At 47.5% G+C, this 14,613-nt stretch overlaps 1 protein-coding gene and 1 non-coding gene across 4 annotated transcripts in view; both read left to right on the forward strand.

The window, feature by feature from the left end:
* CCDC9B (coiled-coil domain containing 9B) overlaps nucleotides 1-14,613 on the forward strand; it is a 46,240-nt gene that overhangs the window by 17,778 nt on the left and 13,849 nt on the right. For all 3 annotated transcript variants that reach the window (XM_048947715.1, XM_048947714.1, XM_048947716.1), the window contains 5 exons: nucleotides 4,756-4,830; nucleotides 7,414-7,598; nucleotides 8,458-8,519; nucleotides 9,014-9,067; nucleotides 9,516-9,612. In XM_048947715.1, the coding sequence (XP_048803672.1) occupies nucleotides 4,756-4,830; nucleotides 7,414-7,598; nucleotides 8,458-8,519; nucleotides 9,014-9,067; nucleotides 9,516-9,612 (473 nt within the window). The remainder of the gene's footprint in view (nucleotides 1-4,755; nucleotides 4,831-7,413; nucleotides 7,599-8,457; nucleotides 8,520-9,013; nucleotides 9,068-9,515; nucleotides 9,613-14,613) is intronic.
* Nucleotides 13,743-13,857, forward strand: LOC125695617 (U5 spliceosomal RNA). Its single transcript, XR_007378027.1, has one exon. It is a non-coding gene; the product is annotated as a U5 spliceosomal RNA (small nuclear RNA).

Consider the following 14,613-nt stretch of genomic DNA (forward strand, 5'->3'; position numbering starts at 1 on the left):
AGTAATACCCAAACGGATTAAACCTTTATTAAATAATGTTAGCCTGCAGAGCTCACTGTGCATCACATGGATGTTGAATACAGCAACCCACTTTGGAAATGGAGGGCAAATCCCACCAGTGCTGATCACGGCATCTACAAACCTCCAGTTTCCCCTTGCATAAAGGGGGCTTTAGTATTCCTTTGCCTCCCTAGCTTTGGTGGCAATAGGCATGTGAGCAACACAGAGCTGCTGAGTGCAGCATCATTACAGGAAAGCTGATGAAGAGAGCTGGTTCCTCTGCAGCCCAACGCCACCCCAGCACTGCAGAGGAACTAGTGAACCACCATATGCACTGACACTAAGTGTTTGCAGCAGCAGCACAAGGGCTCAGAAAGAGCAAACCAGGGATGTCTGCAGTTGCTCCTCACCTCCTACACTCACCAGCCCCCAAGTTCTCTGCCAGGAGCAGTAACTTTGTCTTTGACAGGTCTTTCTTCCCTTGTTCTCTTTTTCAGAGTACGTATGATTTCACTGACCTGTTTCACATCTCCCTTCTGCCATGTCTTCTGCAGATGTGGGAGTCCAGCCCTAATTAGACATGTCTGCTGAGGAAGTAGTCCAGTATTTTGAATCACCCCCACTGTGCCTTGTTTGCACCTTTTTAGTTTTTACTGTATTCTTTTAATGCAAGAGGACCAGAACTGTATGTGGTATTCAAACTGTGAGCTCATTGTGAATGTACTCAGTAATGCAGCAATGTTTCTGGTTTGTTCTCTATTCTTGTCCTAACAATTTTGCATTTTCTTTGCTTTTTCTTCTTTTTTTTTTCTTTTTTGCCCCCTGAATAATTGAGCTAACATTTTCAGAGAGCTAGTCACAATAACACCAAGATTTCATTCCTGGATGGTAATCATAGCTCACTCTTTACCACTGTGTGCGTATATGTACAAGAAGGAGCATTTTTTTCTCCATCTGAGTTACTTTGCATTACTGATATTTAATTTCATCTATAATTTTATGATGCAGGCATTCAATATCAAGAGATCTTTTTCAGATCCTTCCTAGCAAATTACATTCCTCGCCCTGGATGATTTAGTACCATCAGCAAACTGTCATCTCTCTATTCAGTTACTTTTCCAGACCATTTATGAGCATGCTGAGCAGCACATGTTCCAGTGGCACACCCCAGCTAATCTTCTACTGTGGAAAATTACATTTTCTTGCCACTGTTTCCTACCCTTATATTAGTTGTTAATCCACAAAAGAAACTTCACTTTCACCCCCAAATTTTTCAGCTACCATGAGATGGGGCATCAGTGTCATCTGAGGAGCTGTTTGCTGGGACCCCAGTTTCAGGCTTAGCTTTCAGCCACATTATCCCAGCAGAGTCTCTCCTTTGGCCTCTCTCCCTTTGTGCCCAGCTGGGTCCCTGTTCATTCTGGGTTGTTTGTGCTCTCCTTCCTGCAGAGGCTGAGGATGCCCAGGAGAGGGGATCACATCCATCACTTCCCCTTCACACTCTGTGGCCTGGCCACTGTCACACCCAGCCCCTGCACTTGCCAAATGTGTATTGTAAGATTTGAAGACTATCCACATTTCTTCTCTATTTTTATACATGATGAAATTCATCACAAAGTAAAACAGGCAAACAAAATCCTCCCATTCTTGCTATCCTTGGTGCTTCTAGCTAGAACCACATTTCCAGTCCTATACCACATCACAGCTGTGGCAGAGGAAATATGAGAGAAAAAAAAAAAAAAGAGCTGTTTTCATGATTTTCTTTTCCAAAACAGCCTCAATTCTGAGTATATTATTCTGCCATTTTGAGCCCTATTTTTTTCTTACCCTACTATATACAGGTAGGATAGTTGTGTTATCACATGTCTCTGGGGACCAAGTCATCCTGCCTCTTTGCAGAACAAATCAGCCTGAGCACATCGCTCTACTGATACAGCTTTATGGCCTGCAATTCTGCTGCTGGCTTAGAGATCACACAACTGAAGCTTCTCTTCCCACCTCTCCCTGGCTCCCCCTAAGTCTGCCAACTTCAGGCTCTTTCTGCGCAGAGGACCAAGAATAATGGCCCAATGTTTAGCCCCAGTTTTCCCAAAAGCTGTTCCATCAGCGTTTCATGATAATTAGTACATTAGAGCTGCAAGGTAACAGCACAAGACCAGTGAAACACGATGGTTAATTAGCAGGTTGAAAATCATCTAGTCATTATAGTTTCAGGCCTTTTAAATTGTCCTTTTAGTAACAGTTTTCCATGATGACATATCAAAAATGACTGTAATCAAGAAACACAAGAGCTGTTTTCAGGACTTAAGCAGGTGAGCCTGACCCCGTGCTTGCTCACCAGACCTGCTGCAGGAGAAATGCTTTTACACTGCAGATGAGAGGCAGGGACAGGCAGGAAGGGTGGCTGGGAAGTCTTCAGCTCCCTACAGACCTCACAGTTAGTAGGCAGATTTTTCAAAAGAGCTGGAAAAAAGAAAATCCTCTCATGTGCTGAGCTAGGTTTGAAAATCCTGCCCAGTGAGGGATGTGAGCTCCAAGCCCCCTCCACCATCCTGGGGCTAACGAATTTAGAAATCCTGGTGTAAACGTTGGGATAAATAAATGTAATCTTCTCTGCTTTGGGCATTTGTTTTCTCCTCACATCTCCTCCCCTGCTGGGCCGGAACAGTTAAACGAGGAGTCGATAATGTCATTGTCATATTTCATAATTTTGGGGGCGGAGAAGAGGAAGGAGGAGAAAAACATGTTTTGTTTCTCTGTGGCCTGGGTGTGTCATAAAAGGCTAACAGTGGCTTTGGGGCAGCATGGAGAAAATGCAAAAATCTGCTCCTGAGCCAGTGCAAAACCCAAGCTCAGTGTGTTTTCTGACCTGCACAGTTCAGTCCTGCTTTTCTGGTAGAAGAGAACCAGAAATTTTTGGTTCTGTTTTCCACAGTGTCCTTTGAGAAGCAAAAATAGAAACCAGCTAAGGAACAAGGCAGCCCAGCTTTGAACAGAGGGAGGTATAAAAGGATGGAGAGTTGCACGCTGTCCCTGGAACAGAACGATTTGTGGTGCCCAAAATGGGACAGCCTCCAGCTTGGCCAGCCACGCAGCAGCTGTGTCTTCCTGCTTCTCATGAACTGCAGCACGTTTTCCATTTTCCAGCACATTTCCTGGGCGCAGGCTTGCTCTTCATTCCTGCTTGGCAGAGCCAGAGCTGAAATCAAACTGCACTAGGCTGCAGACAGGCAGAAGCACACTGCTCCCCCCACAGCCTGCACAAACCCTGGCTCAGCACTCCAGCTGTGCGGATGCTCCGGCTTTCCGCTTCCCGTCTTTGGGGACACAATCAGGCATTGTGAAAGCTCCAAACCGAATCAATTTCTGTGTGAGCTTGCATGAGAAATATGCAGACACAGATGAAACAATAATCACATCCATGCAGGACCCTGCCTCAGTTTCTCAATGAGCTGTTTTTGGCATTTCCAAGGCAATCAGTGCTCCTTCTCTTCCATCTCTTCTCCCAGTCCTCCTGCTTCCCCCAGGGACAGAGGGGCTCCAGCTGATGAAATGACTCATTTCTTTTTCAGCTGCTTCAAAGGCTAAATATCCATCTACATCTTGCTCTCCAGCCAGCCTCCTCAAATAAGCTAAATTTCCAGGTTTCTTCTGCTTTAATCTCTCTATAAATGCAATGTCTCAATTTATAGCGCTGGCTATAAGGTCACACTTCCCACGTACACAATCCCCAAAAAAGACTGCCTGCTGCTGTTGACAGTTCATCTGTACCCTAGCTCCTTCCCGGCCTGATCCCACAGCATATGTGTGAGCAGTAGAATTAATTGCTTTAGGGGGCTCTGTAGAGATGTGGAAATCCAAGTTTCCAGCATTCAGCCCTATCACGCCAGACTAAAGCTAGTGGTGATAAATAATTGGATTATAAGTTTGTTTCCAGCCTGGGTTGGCCTTCATAGCACTGATACTTTCTCGAAAGGCTGATCTGGCAGTTTGTGCTGTGACTTCCCTCTTTGTTTTTCAGTTTTGCCTGGCTGTGCAAAATGGCAGCATGATAATCTCAGCCCCACACATAGCCCAGTCCCACAGAGTTCAGCAGGGAAGGGAATCTGAGGATGCCTCAGCTCTGATGGGCAAAAAGCTGCATGAGCTGGCAGCCCCAGGGCTGCCGTGTATAGTTACCAGATAGGAGGGAAGCTGCTGTGACAAATGGTGTGGCACTTGGCAGCTGCCTTGCTGCAATATCTTTGCTTCTGCAGCATCTGGATGGGAGCAGAAACCTCTTTCAGTGAGGTGGCACCCTAACTATTGTTTAAGCAGAGCAGAAGGCTATTCTTAGAAAATCTTTCTTATGCTCTGCAGTGTGTTTTCCTAAGAGCCACTGTGACTCCACCCTGCCCTTGACCACAGCTGCATCGGTGCCAATCCAAATCTATAAGGGTACCTAAAACTTTGTCTGCTTTAGAAGAGCTATGACCATATAGGTTACTTCTCTCCCACTGGCTTGGGAGAATGAGTGACCTATAGGAATTCATCCCTTCTTCTTTCTCTTCCTCTTACATCCCTTACTTTCCAACTTTTTTTTTCCTTTTTCATTTTAGCTTGAGTAAGGATCCCAGGGACCAACCTCTTCTCTTTTTTTCTGATCTTTCTAGGGCAGCTCTTACATGTCACAATGAGCAGAGGGTTTGCAAATGCACCCCCAGCCAGGAGTCCTTGCTTTATCCTGTAGTAATTCCTGTGTTTGTGCTCTTGCAGATAGAGGAGAGGAGAGCAGTGGAGAAGAGGAGATCAGACAGCGACAGAGGCCCTGAAAGTGAGCACAGCCGTAAGGTGAGTGCTATCCAATGTCTTTTGAAGGACGCTTGTTTTGGAAAAGGGAACCAGCAGAATGTGCCTCCCTGTCAGTAAATTACTTCAGTGCTAAAACAAATAGCAATATGGTCTGATGTGATCCCCACTGCTCATTCCTTTCCTCCTCCAAAGCTTTGCTGAACAGCTAACACATCTGAAGCTAGACAGCCAGTCTCAGAGCAGCAGGGACTTGCTCATCACAACTTGTCATGACTATTTATATCCCTAGCACAGAAGTGGGAATATAGGGAAGCACATATACCCATGTGCAAAAGCACAGTCCTAATCATTTCCTCTCCCTATGGCCTGAAAGTCTCAGACCTCATTAGCTGCAGAACCTCACTTGAAGAGAAGCTGAGTAGGATGGAGGTAAATTAAAGCATAGGCCTTCCTACCGACTGTTTAATGCAAACCTGGAGGACATGCTGACTCCCCTGAGCCTGCAGATGTTCTTAATTAATGGAGCACAAATTGAATAGACCCACCTCAACAGGATTCATTAGGAGAACACAGATGGGCTCTTAACTATTAATCCCAGCTGATCCCCCTATAGCAGCACAGGGCAGCATAATAGCTTTACAGTCCAGCTAAGCACAGCTGTGCTCCAGGCAAGGCAAGCCCCTGCTCAGAGACCATCTCCCACTTCTTGGCAGGACTCACAGATCCCACTGCATCTGCCTATGGGAGAGAATGGGCATCAGCCTCAGTTTTTGGCTTCCTCTTTGCTAATGGTCAAGGTGATGATACAGGGCACATCCTTTATCCCCTGACTTTGGAGTGTGAACCCTGCTCTCACCAGCTGTGTGCTGTTTAGTTCTTGCATACCTCTCATCCATGGATGCATCTGCTTTGACAGGACCTGCTGTGCTTTTCTGGCTCCAGAGCATCTCTGGGCCTTTTGTCCAAACCAAGGGACTGGTGGTTGCCCTGGCTTTGCTCTGCCTTTCCGCAGACCCCATCTTTCCAGTCTCAGAGAGACAGTCTCAGGTCCCTCAGCTCCCACCAGCTAAGGAACAGAGGGACAATTACTGCCACCTCAACTCCGACCCACGCAGGTATATCTCCTTGGCAACAGGGCTTTCAGTCACTCTTCCCCGCTGCTCTGCTTTTATCAGCAGTACAACACTGAGGAGTTAATTCCCATGTGGAGAAGGGCATGTGTGTGAAGTAATGAACTATCCACTGGTAATTAACACCCCAGGACTCAGCACTAAGCTATTTGCTACACAGCGTTGCTTAACAACACACTGTGGCCAGTTGCCTATTTCCACCCCATCCATTAACTTGATGGCTGGATTACCCATTTCTCCCCCTTCATGCATTTTACTGGAGCTTCACAGAGCTCCATCAGCTCTGAACTATCTTTTTGTTAAGCTTTAAATCTTGAATGCTGGCAGTCCTCGTCTAGTTTAGGGCATAACCCTGATTCAGGTGTACTAAAAACTTCAGGTGGGCAGATTCATCAGCTTAAACCTCCCAGAAACTTGGTAATGTTGCAGGCACACTGGGAGCTAACTATATGCCGTAAGTAGACTTTATCAGAAAGCATTTTTAAGGGAAAACAGAGATTTTGTTTTAAAACCTTCAAAAAAGCAGGAACATGGTAAGTGAAAGCCACTGGCCAGCAGTTAAAGTGACTGTAATTACAAATAGGATGAAGGTTGTGGCCATTTGCACACAGAATTATAGGAGTATGCTTTGAAAGTATGTAGTTAGGTTTTGAATATCTACAATTGAAACTTGGGTCTGGTGTGGCTGCTCCCCAGTCAGGGTACTTATTGCAGGAATCCAAGAGACCTTGCAGTTCTGTTTAGGGAAATAGCAGTGAAGCCCATCTCATTAAGGCGACAGGAATGTATCCAGATGACAAAATTTGGGGGTTTAGTGGGTGAGATTTTAATCCTTAGGAATATAATGCTGTCCATGTTAGTCTGGACAAAGTGGAACAACTGTTCAGAAATGCATTAACACAAACAGTCTTCTTGCTGTTGAATATCTCTGGGATGGAATGGTTGCTAGCTCTGATTTGACCATGGATTTACAATGTGGAACTGAGGAAGCTGTACAACTTCTTTCTGACTCAGTTCTTTTCTCTGTAAAGTCAATAAAATGTTACCAACCATGGGACCAGCATACTAAGGCTATTGTTAAAGTAGAGTCCCTCTGTGTACACATGGCTTTACAAAGGTGGCACCTTTCTCCAAACAGTTTTCAGATATTAGTGAGCATTAGGGCAAGAGGTAAGGGCCTTGAGTTGTGCTAGGGGAGGTTCAGGTTGGATATTAGGAAGAAATTCTTCCCTGAAAGAGCGGGATGCATTGGAACAGGCTGCCTGGGGGGAGGCTGAATCACTGTCTCTGGAGGTGTTCAAGAAAAGGGTAGATGTGGCACGTAGGGACATGGTTTGGTGGCCACGCTGGTGGTAGGTTGGTGGCTGAACTCAATGATCTTGGAGGTCTTTTCCAATCTTAATGATTCTCTGATTTGGTGACCTCTAGTGGTAACAATCACCTGCAGGCTTTTCAGACAATTTACTAACAAGTAGTTCTTTTGCCTCCCCAGGAGGGTGGGAAGTCAGTCCAGAAGTGCCCCGGAGACCTGAGCTTCCCCTTGAGTGGACGGGAACGCTCGGAGTACATCCGCTGGAAGAGGGAACGAGATCAGATTGACCTCGAGCGACTGGCACGGCACAAGAATGCAAAGGGCGAGTGGAGGCGGGCTTGGGATGTGGAGAAGTCAGAGCACATGTAGGTCCTCTGGTGTTCTGGGGTGGTTTGTCTGCAACAGGCTGAGTAAAGCCAGTGATGAGATCTTGTACAGATGATCATTGCTTACAGAATCCCGTGCTGCAATCTGCCTTTCCCTAACAAAATTTTCATTTCTGCTTCCAACCTAAGCCATTCTGTGTTTCTTCTGGTCATGTCTGTCAGTGGGACCAGATACCAGAGCAATTCTCATCTTTTCTTTCTGTCTTCTACCCTGATAGGAGATATTTTGTGCTAAGATTTTCTGCCATTGGTCCTTCCAGGATGAGGACTGAGGGAGAGAGGGAAGCATGAATCCCTGCTCAAGTCTATACCTGCAGAGTCTTCTCCATCCCCACTAGGACAGATCCAGTGGCAGGGGTTGCAGGTGCTCTTCTTGAAACAAGAATGGACAAACTTGTGTTGCTCATCCAAGGGTTTTCTCAAAGCCTTTGTTTCTCCTTTTCAATCACAAGATGAGAAAACAGACTTATATCCTCCTCAGGGAGGAGTGATTACTTCAAAGACTACTTGCATGGTACAGGAGAAATGCTGGGTAGCATGGGAGAGCTCTCAATGGGCTCTGACATTTCTCTACTTTAAACGCTGTTCATTTAACTGTGTTTTTCCAGCAGAGCTACACCTGGCTGGTGTACAGGTTCTCCTTTGGGGTAGAATTGCCTCACAGCCTCATCTCTCCTGGTTAGTGCATGCAGTTTCAGCTTCTGCTGACAAACCTGCACATATTTGCCAGTGGGCAGGTGCAGAAGGGCTGGAGGCTGTGTCTTGAGGTCTCCTGCCCACACTTTTGCACACCGGAAGAGGATGGTCAGGTCTGACACTGCCTGTTTTTAACCTGCAGGTTTGAAGAGGACTTTGTTAAGGATGGGGAGCCAGCCTTGGATAATCCCAGCAATAAGAAAGGTTGGCAAGGGACACCTAGATTCTGTCCTGATGCTAATGAATGCTGATCGTGCGAATCCCAGTGCCACAGCTGACACGGCTGTCACTCTGCTTTCCTGGGCAAATGCGTCTGAGTGCAGTGTTGGGGTCTCAGCCCTCTCTGCTTTGCAGAGTGCTCAGGGGTTGGGATTTGAGCATCTGGTTGCTAGCGCTTCTTACCTTCCCAGGGAGAGCAGTGGCATGGTTTCTGTAACCTTTTACAACACAAGGAGGTCCACCACTGCCTACTTTCCAGTGGTTTGAGAGGCAATCCTATTCCAGAGCACTTCATCTCTGATCCCTGTGGCACATGCTGGCTTCTTTACTAGCATAAGTCCATCATGATTCCTGTTTCTCAGGAGATGGACTGGCAGAACAAATCTTTCCCTTGCAGTACCCTATTTGAATGCCAATGCTCTCTGCAGTCTGCATTACAGACTGTCTCACTTTGTGCACTCTCTTCTTTGTCCTTTTAGGGGGAAGAAACGCAAGGAAATTCCAGCACAGGTCCTTTCCTCCCAGCGGGAGAGGTGAGTAAACCACATGACTCAGTTGTGTCACCCTACTAAACATCAGCACCTTTGAATGTGCCCCATGGGGAGAGTTCTGTCCAGGCACTGTCACAGACATGTGATGTGTGTGTGCTGGGAATACACCATGCGTCTACTTTCCTAGCCTTGTGATAAGATCCCTGCACTGTGGCAAGGAAGAAGAACAGTCTCCCAAGAACAGCACAAGGCAGACTGTATCCAAGGGATAAGATCAACGTTTATTATTGGAATTTAGAATAGAAAATGCAGAAGAAACACATCTAAATTCTCATTCTGTATTCACAGCTTCAGAAAACGTATGTGTAGTATGCATGCAGCTTCAGAGGCTTCCCCATCCAAGGGTACTTTTCACTGATACAAGGATGTCAGCCCCACCAGTGGTCCATCAGCCAGTTCTGCCTACTTTTGCATGGCCTCTCTCTCCTAGGTGTAGGACAACACAGCGTGAACGTGAGCGATCCTGGTCCCAAAGCAACGAGCAGCCGAGCCAAAGGAAAGGACAGACTGACCGGCAGAGCCAGGAGGTAAAGAGACTGTCAGCAGTGCCACAATCCAATGCTTGTGATGTCCATTTCCAGGTCCAATTCCTTGCTTGATTCTGACAACAAATAGAGATAACGTCCAGTGGCAGCTGTTCAGATGGATCTACATTAGCACAGATCACGTCTGGCAGGGTGGCAGGGACAAGCGCTGAGATGACCAGGAAAAGCCATCTTATAAATGCATGGCTGAGAGGCTGGTGCAAGCGCAGTAATTTTGGATTCTTTGATCACAGGGTGGTCTACTCAGCACCTGGCCTGAGGTCTGCTGATGGGAATTGCCTGTCTCCAAAAGGGATATGGATACTCGCCCAGGAGCTGGCGGGACTTGTAGAGAAAGCTTTAAACTAGATAGGAAGGGGGAAGGGGATAAAGCCAGGCCTGCTAGAGAGCAGCCTGGGGAAGTGGTATTGGGATTAGGTGAGAGGCAAGGGGCTCAGCTGAGGTGCGTCTACACTAATGCACGCAGCATGGGCAACAAACAAGAAGAGTTGGAAGCCATTGTGCAGCAGGCAAACTATGACCTAGTTGCCATAACGGAAACGTGGTGGGATTGCTGCCACGACTGGAGCGCTGCAGTGGATGGCTATAAACTCTTCAGGAAAGATAGGCAAGGAAGGCGGGGTGGCGGTGTGGCTCTCTACGTTAGGGAATGCTTTTACGCTACTGAGATTGTGACTGGGGACGATAACGTTGAATCCCTATGGGTAAAGATCAGAGGAAGGGCTGACAAGACAGGCACCCTGGTGGGCGTCTGTTATAGACCTCCAAATCAGGATGAAGAGACAGACAAGGTATTCTATAAGCAGATGGCACAAGCTGCACAGTCGCCTGCCCTTGTCCTCATGGGGGACTTTAACTTCCCTGACATATGCTGGGAGTACAGCACAGCACAGAAGAAGCAGTCTAGGAGGTTTCTGGAATGCATAGAGGACAACTTCCTGATACAGCTGGTCAGAGAGCCCATGAGAGGAACTGCCCCACTAGACCTGCTGTTCACAAACAGGGAAGGTTTGCTGGGAGATGTGGAGGTTGGAGGCTGTCTTGGACAGAGTGACCATGAAATGATAGATTTCTCAATTCATGGTGGAGCCTGGAGGGGGAACAGTAAAACTGCTACCTTGGACTTCAGGAGGGTGGACTTTGAATTGTTCAAGGGACTAATAGCGGGAGTCCCCTGGCATTCAGTCTTAGCGAGTAAAGGGGTCCAGGAGAGCTGGTTGCTCTTCAAGAAGGAAGTCTTAAGGGCACAGGAGCAGGCAGTCCCCCTGAGCTGCAAAATGAGCCGTTGGGGAAGAAGACCAGCGTGGATGAATAGGGAGCTATTCTTGAGGCTCTGGGAGAAAAACAGAATCTACAGCCTGTGGAAAGAGGGACAGGCCACTCAGAACGAATACAAGGAAGTCGTTAGGATGTGTAGAGGTGAAATCAGAAAGGCAAAAGCCCAGCTTGAATTTAACCTAGCCACTGGGGTGAAAAGGAATAAGAAACTCTTTTATAAATACATTAACAGTAAGAGGAAGAAAAAGGAGAATATCCACTCTTTGCTGGATGAGGCTGGGAATGTGACCACTGAGGATAAGGAAAAGGCAGAGGTTCTGAACGCCTTCTTTACGTCTGTCTTTAAAAGTCAGACCAGTTATCCTCAGGATACTCCTCTCTCTGACCTGGTAATCTCGGCTGGGGAGCACACTAACCCCCCTGTGATTCTGGAAGAAACAGTCAGAGATCTGCTACTCCAACTGGACTGCCACAAGTTGATGGGGCCAGATGAGATCCACCCGAGAGCGCTGAGGGAACTGGCAGAGGTGATAGCCGAGCCGCTTTCCATCATCTGTCAGCGCTCCTTGTTGACTGGTGAGGTCCCAGAAGACTGGAGGCTTACCAATGTGACTCCCATTTACAAGAAAGGTCGTAAGGAGGATCCGGGGAACTACAGGCCTGTCAGCCTGACCTCGGTGCCAGGGAAGGTTATGGAGCAGATCGTCTTGAGGGAGATCATGCGGCATGTGCGGGATGACTGGGGGATCAGGCCTAGCCAGCATGGGTTCGTGAAGGGCAGTTCCTGTTTGACCAACCTGATCTCCTTCTATGATCTAGTGACCCATCTGGTGGATGGGGGAAAGGCTGTTGATGTGGTCTACCTAGACTTCAGCAAAGCCTTTGACACTGTCTCCCACAGCATTCTCCTGCAGAAGCTGGCAGCCAGAGGCTTGGATGGGTACACTCTTGGCTGGGTAAGGAGCTGGCTGAAGGGCCGGGCACAGAGAGTGGTGGTGAATGGAGTTAAATCCAGCTGGCGACCGGTCGTGAGTGGTGTTCCCCAGGGGTCGGTGCTGGGCCTGTCCTCTTCAATATCTTTATTGATGACCTGGATGAGGGCATCGAGTGCACCCTCAGTAAATTTGCAGATGACACCAAATTGGCTGGAAGTGTAGATCTGCCTGGGGGTAGCGAGGCCATACAGAGGGATCTGGACAGGCTGGAGAGCTGGGCTGGAGCCAATGGGATGAGTTTCAACAAGGCCAAATGCCGGGTTCTGCACTTGGGCTACAACAACCCCAGGCGACGCTACAGGCTTGGGGCGGTGTGGCTGCAGGACTGCGTAGAGGAAATGGACCTGGGGGTATTGATTGGTGGTTGGCTAAACATGAGCCAACAGTGTGCCCAGGTGGCCAAGAAGGCCAATGGCATCCTGGCTTGCATCAGAAACAGTGTTGCAAGCAGGAGCAGAGAGGTGATTGTTCCCCTATATTCAGCACTCCTGAGGCCGCACCTCGAGTACTGTGTCCAGTTTTGGGCCCCTCACTGCAAGAAAGACATCGAGGCCCTGGAACGTGTTCAAAGGAGGGCAACGAAGCTGGTGAGGGGTCTGGAACACAGACCATATGAGGAGAGGCTGAAGGAGCTGGGAATGTTCAGCCTGGAGAAGAGGAGCTCAGGGGAGACCTCATTGCTCTCTATAACTTCCTGAAGGGAGGTTGTAGTGAGCTGGGGGTCGGCCTCTTCTCTCGTGTCATTAATGATAGGACCAGGGGGAATGGTTTCAAGCTACGGCAGGGGAGATTCAGGCTGGACATTAGGAAGTATTACTTTTCAGAAAGGGTGGTCAGGCACTGGAATGGATGCCCAGGGAGGTGGTGGAGTCACCGAGCCTGGGGGTGTTCAAGGAAAGGCTGGATGTTGTGTTGAGGGACATGGTTTAGTGGGAGCTATTGGTAATAGGCGAACGGTTGGACTGGATGATCTTTTAGGTCTTTTCCAACCTTGGTGATTCTATGATTCTATGATTCTGTGACTTCACTCCATGGGGTTTGTGGCATCTGTGGAGTGCATCTTCACAGTACTGACCCACTGCATCAGCTCTCTGCAGGGCTGCCTGCAGAGGCTAGAATTTCTCTGGGACCAGATTTTGGCACTGACATGTGCCCCAGGAGGTTTTTGAACACGTTATCTGACTTTCAGGCACCACTGATGTGGGGGAGTTGCCTTCAAAGATAGTTTCCAGCTGAACCAATAGTAATTAGGGTTGATAATGTGCTAGAGAAGTGACCTGTTCCTGCCAGTTGTGGGCAGCACACAGCAATGTAGTAATTTTCACTGAAGCAATTTCAGAATATCTGCAAAAGTAAGTGCATTTTTCAGGTTTGCCCACATACTCCCATGTGTCACTTCCCCTGCTGCTCTCTGTAATTAAATTCCAGTACAGTCTTCAGGTTCCCTGAGCCACACTATCTACTGGTTTAATAATAGGGATCGTCTTCACAGCACTGCCATGCCCTTTAGCAGGCAACACAAGGACAAGCTGCTGATTACATATCCCAAGTTTTATCTGGAACACAAAACCATTCCAGTAGCTTTTCCTGTTAGTTCTTCAATCATTCAGGTCAGTTACGGCCACACAGTTAAACATAAGGTGCATAAACAGATATGTGTTTTATAGGCATAAAGCACAGCATTACACAATAAATTAGCTGACTGGAGGTCATCTGCTATTTGCTGTTATGTGGCTGAAATTTGGAGTGCTAAGCAGGGTCTGTGCGTGCGGGATTCTGCTGCCAGGGTAGTACACAGGTAGCTCTGAAAGTAATGCCTCTAATTTATTTCCATGGAAACTATTCTGATTTCTGTTCAGATCATATAAATCTTTCGCCTTTTACTAAAGATTTCTGTGGAGAGGAACAAGCACGAGTGTCGTGAAATTTTTTGAGGCTCCGCTTCGGCAGAAAATTTTTTTCCCCTCACTACAAGAAAGACATCGAGGCCCTGGAGCGTGTCCAGAGAAGGGCAATGAAACTGGTGAGGGGTCTGGAGCACAAGTCTTATGAGGAGCGGCTGAAGGAGCTGGGATTGTTCAGTCTGGAGAAGAGGAGGCTCAGGGGAGACCACATTGCACTCTACAACTTCCTGAAGGGAGGTTGTGGTGAAGAGGGGTTTGGTCTCTTCTCCCAGGCAATGAACAGGACCGGGGAAATGGCGGCAAGTTGTATCAGAGGAGGTTTAGATTAGACATAAGAAAAACTTTTTCTCTCAGAGGGTGGTCAGGCACTGGAATGACTGCCAAGGGAGGCGGTGGAGTCGCCATCCCTGTCAGTGTCCAAGAGGCGTCTGGATGAGGAGCTACAAGATCTTGTTTAGTTTGTGGTGGCAATGGTAATGAGAAGACTGTTGGACTAGATGATCTTACAGGTCGTTTCCAACCTTGTGATTCTATGATTCTATGATAAAACAGGCACAAAGAGCACAGTAACACTATTTGGTAGATCAAATTCTCAGCTACGAAACACTATTTTTCAGTGCAGTCACCACCATTAGTTATGCATTTCACCAGTGATGAACAAGAGCCTGCATTGCTGCACTTGTAAAAATCTGCACCAGTGGAGGTGATCCACTATTTCACAGCTGCTATGAAAGCATAGTTGCTAGGAAAATGTTGCCCATGCAGTCTGTCTTTCATTGGTCTGAACAGATGAATATCAGAAGGTG

The sequence above is a fragment of the Lagopus muta genome, chromosome 6 (genome assembly GCF_023343835.1).
Source record: "Lagopus muta isolate bLagMut1 chromosome 6, bLagMut1 primary, whole genome shotgun sequence".
NCBI lineage: Eukaryota > Metazoa > Chordata > Aves > Galliformes > Phasianidae > Lagopus > Lagopus muta.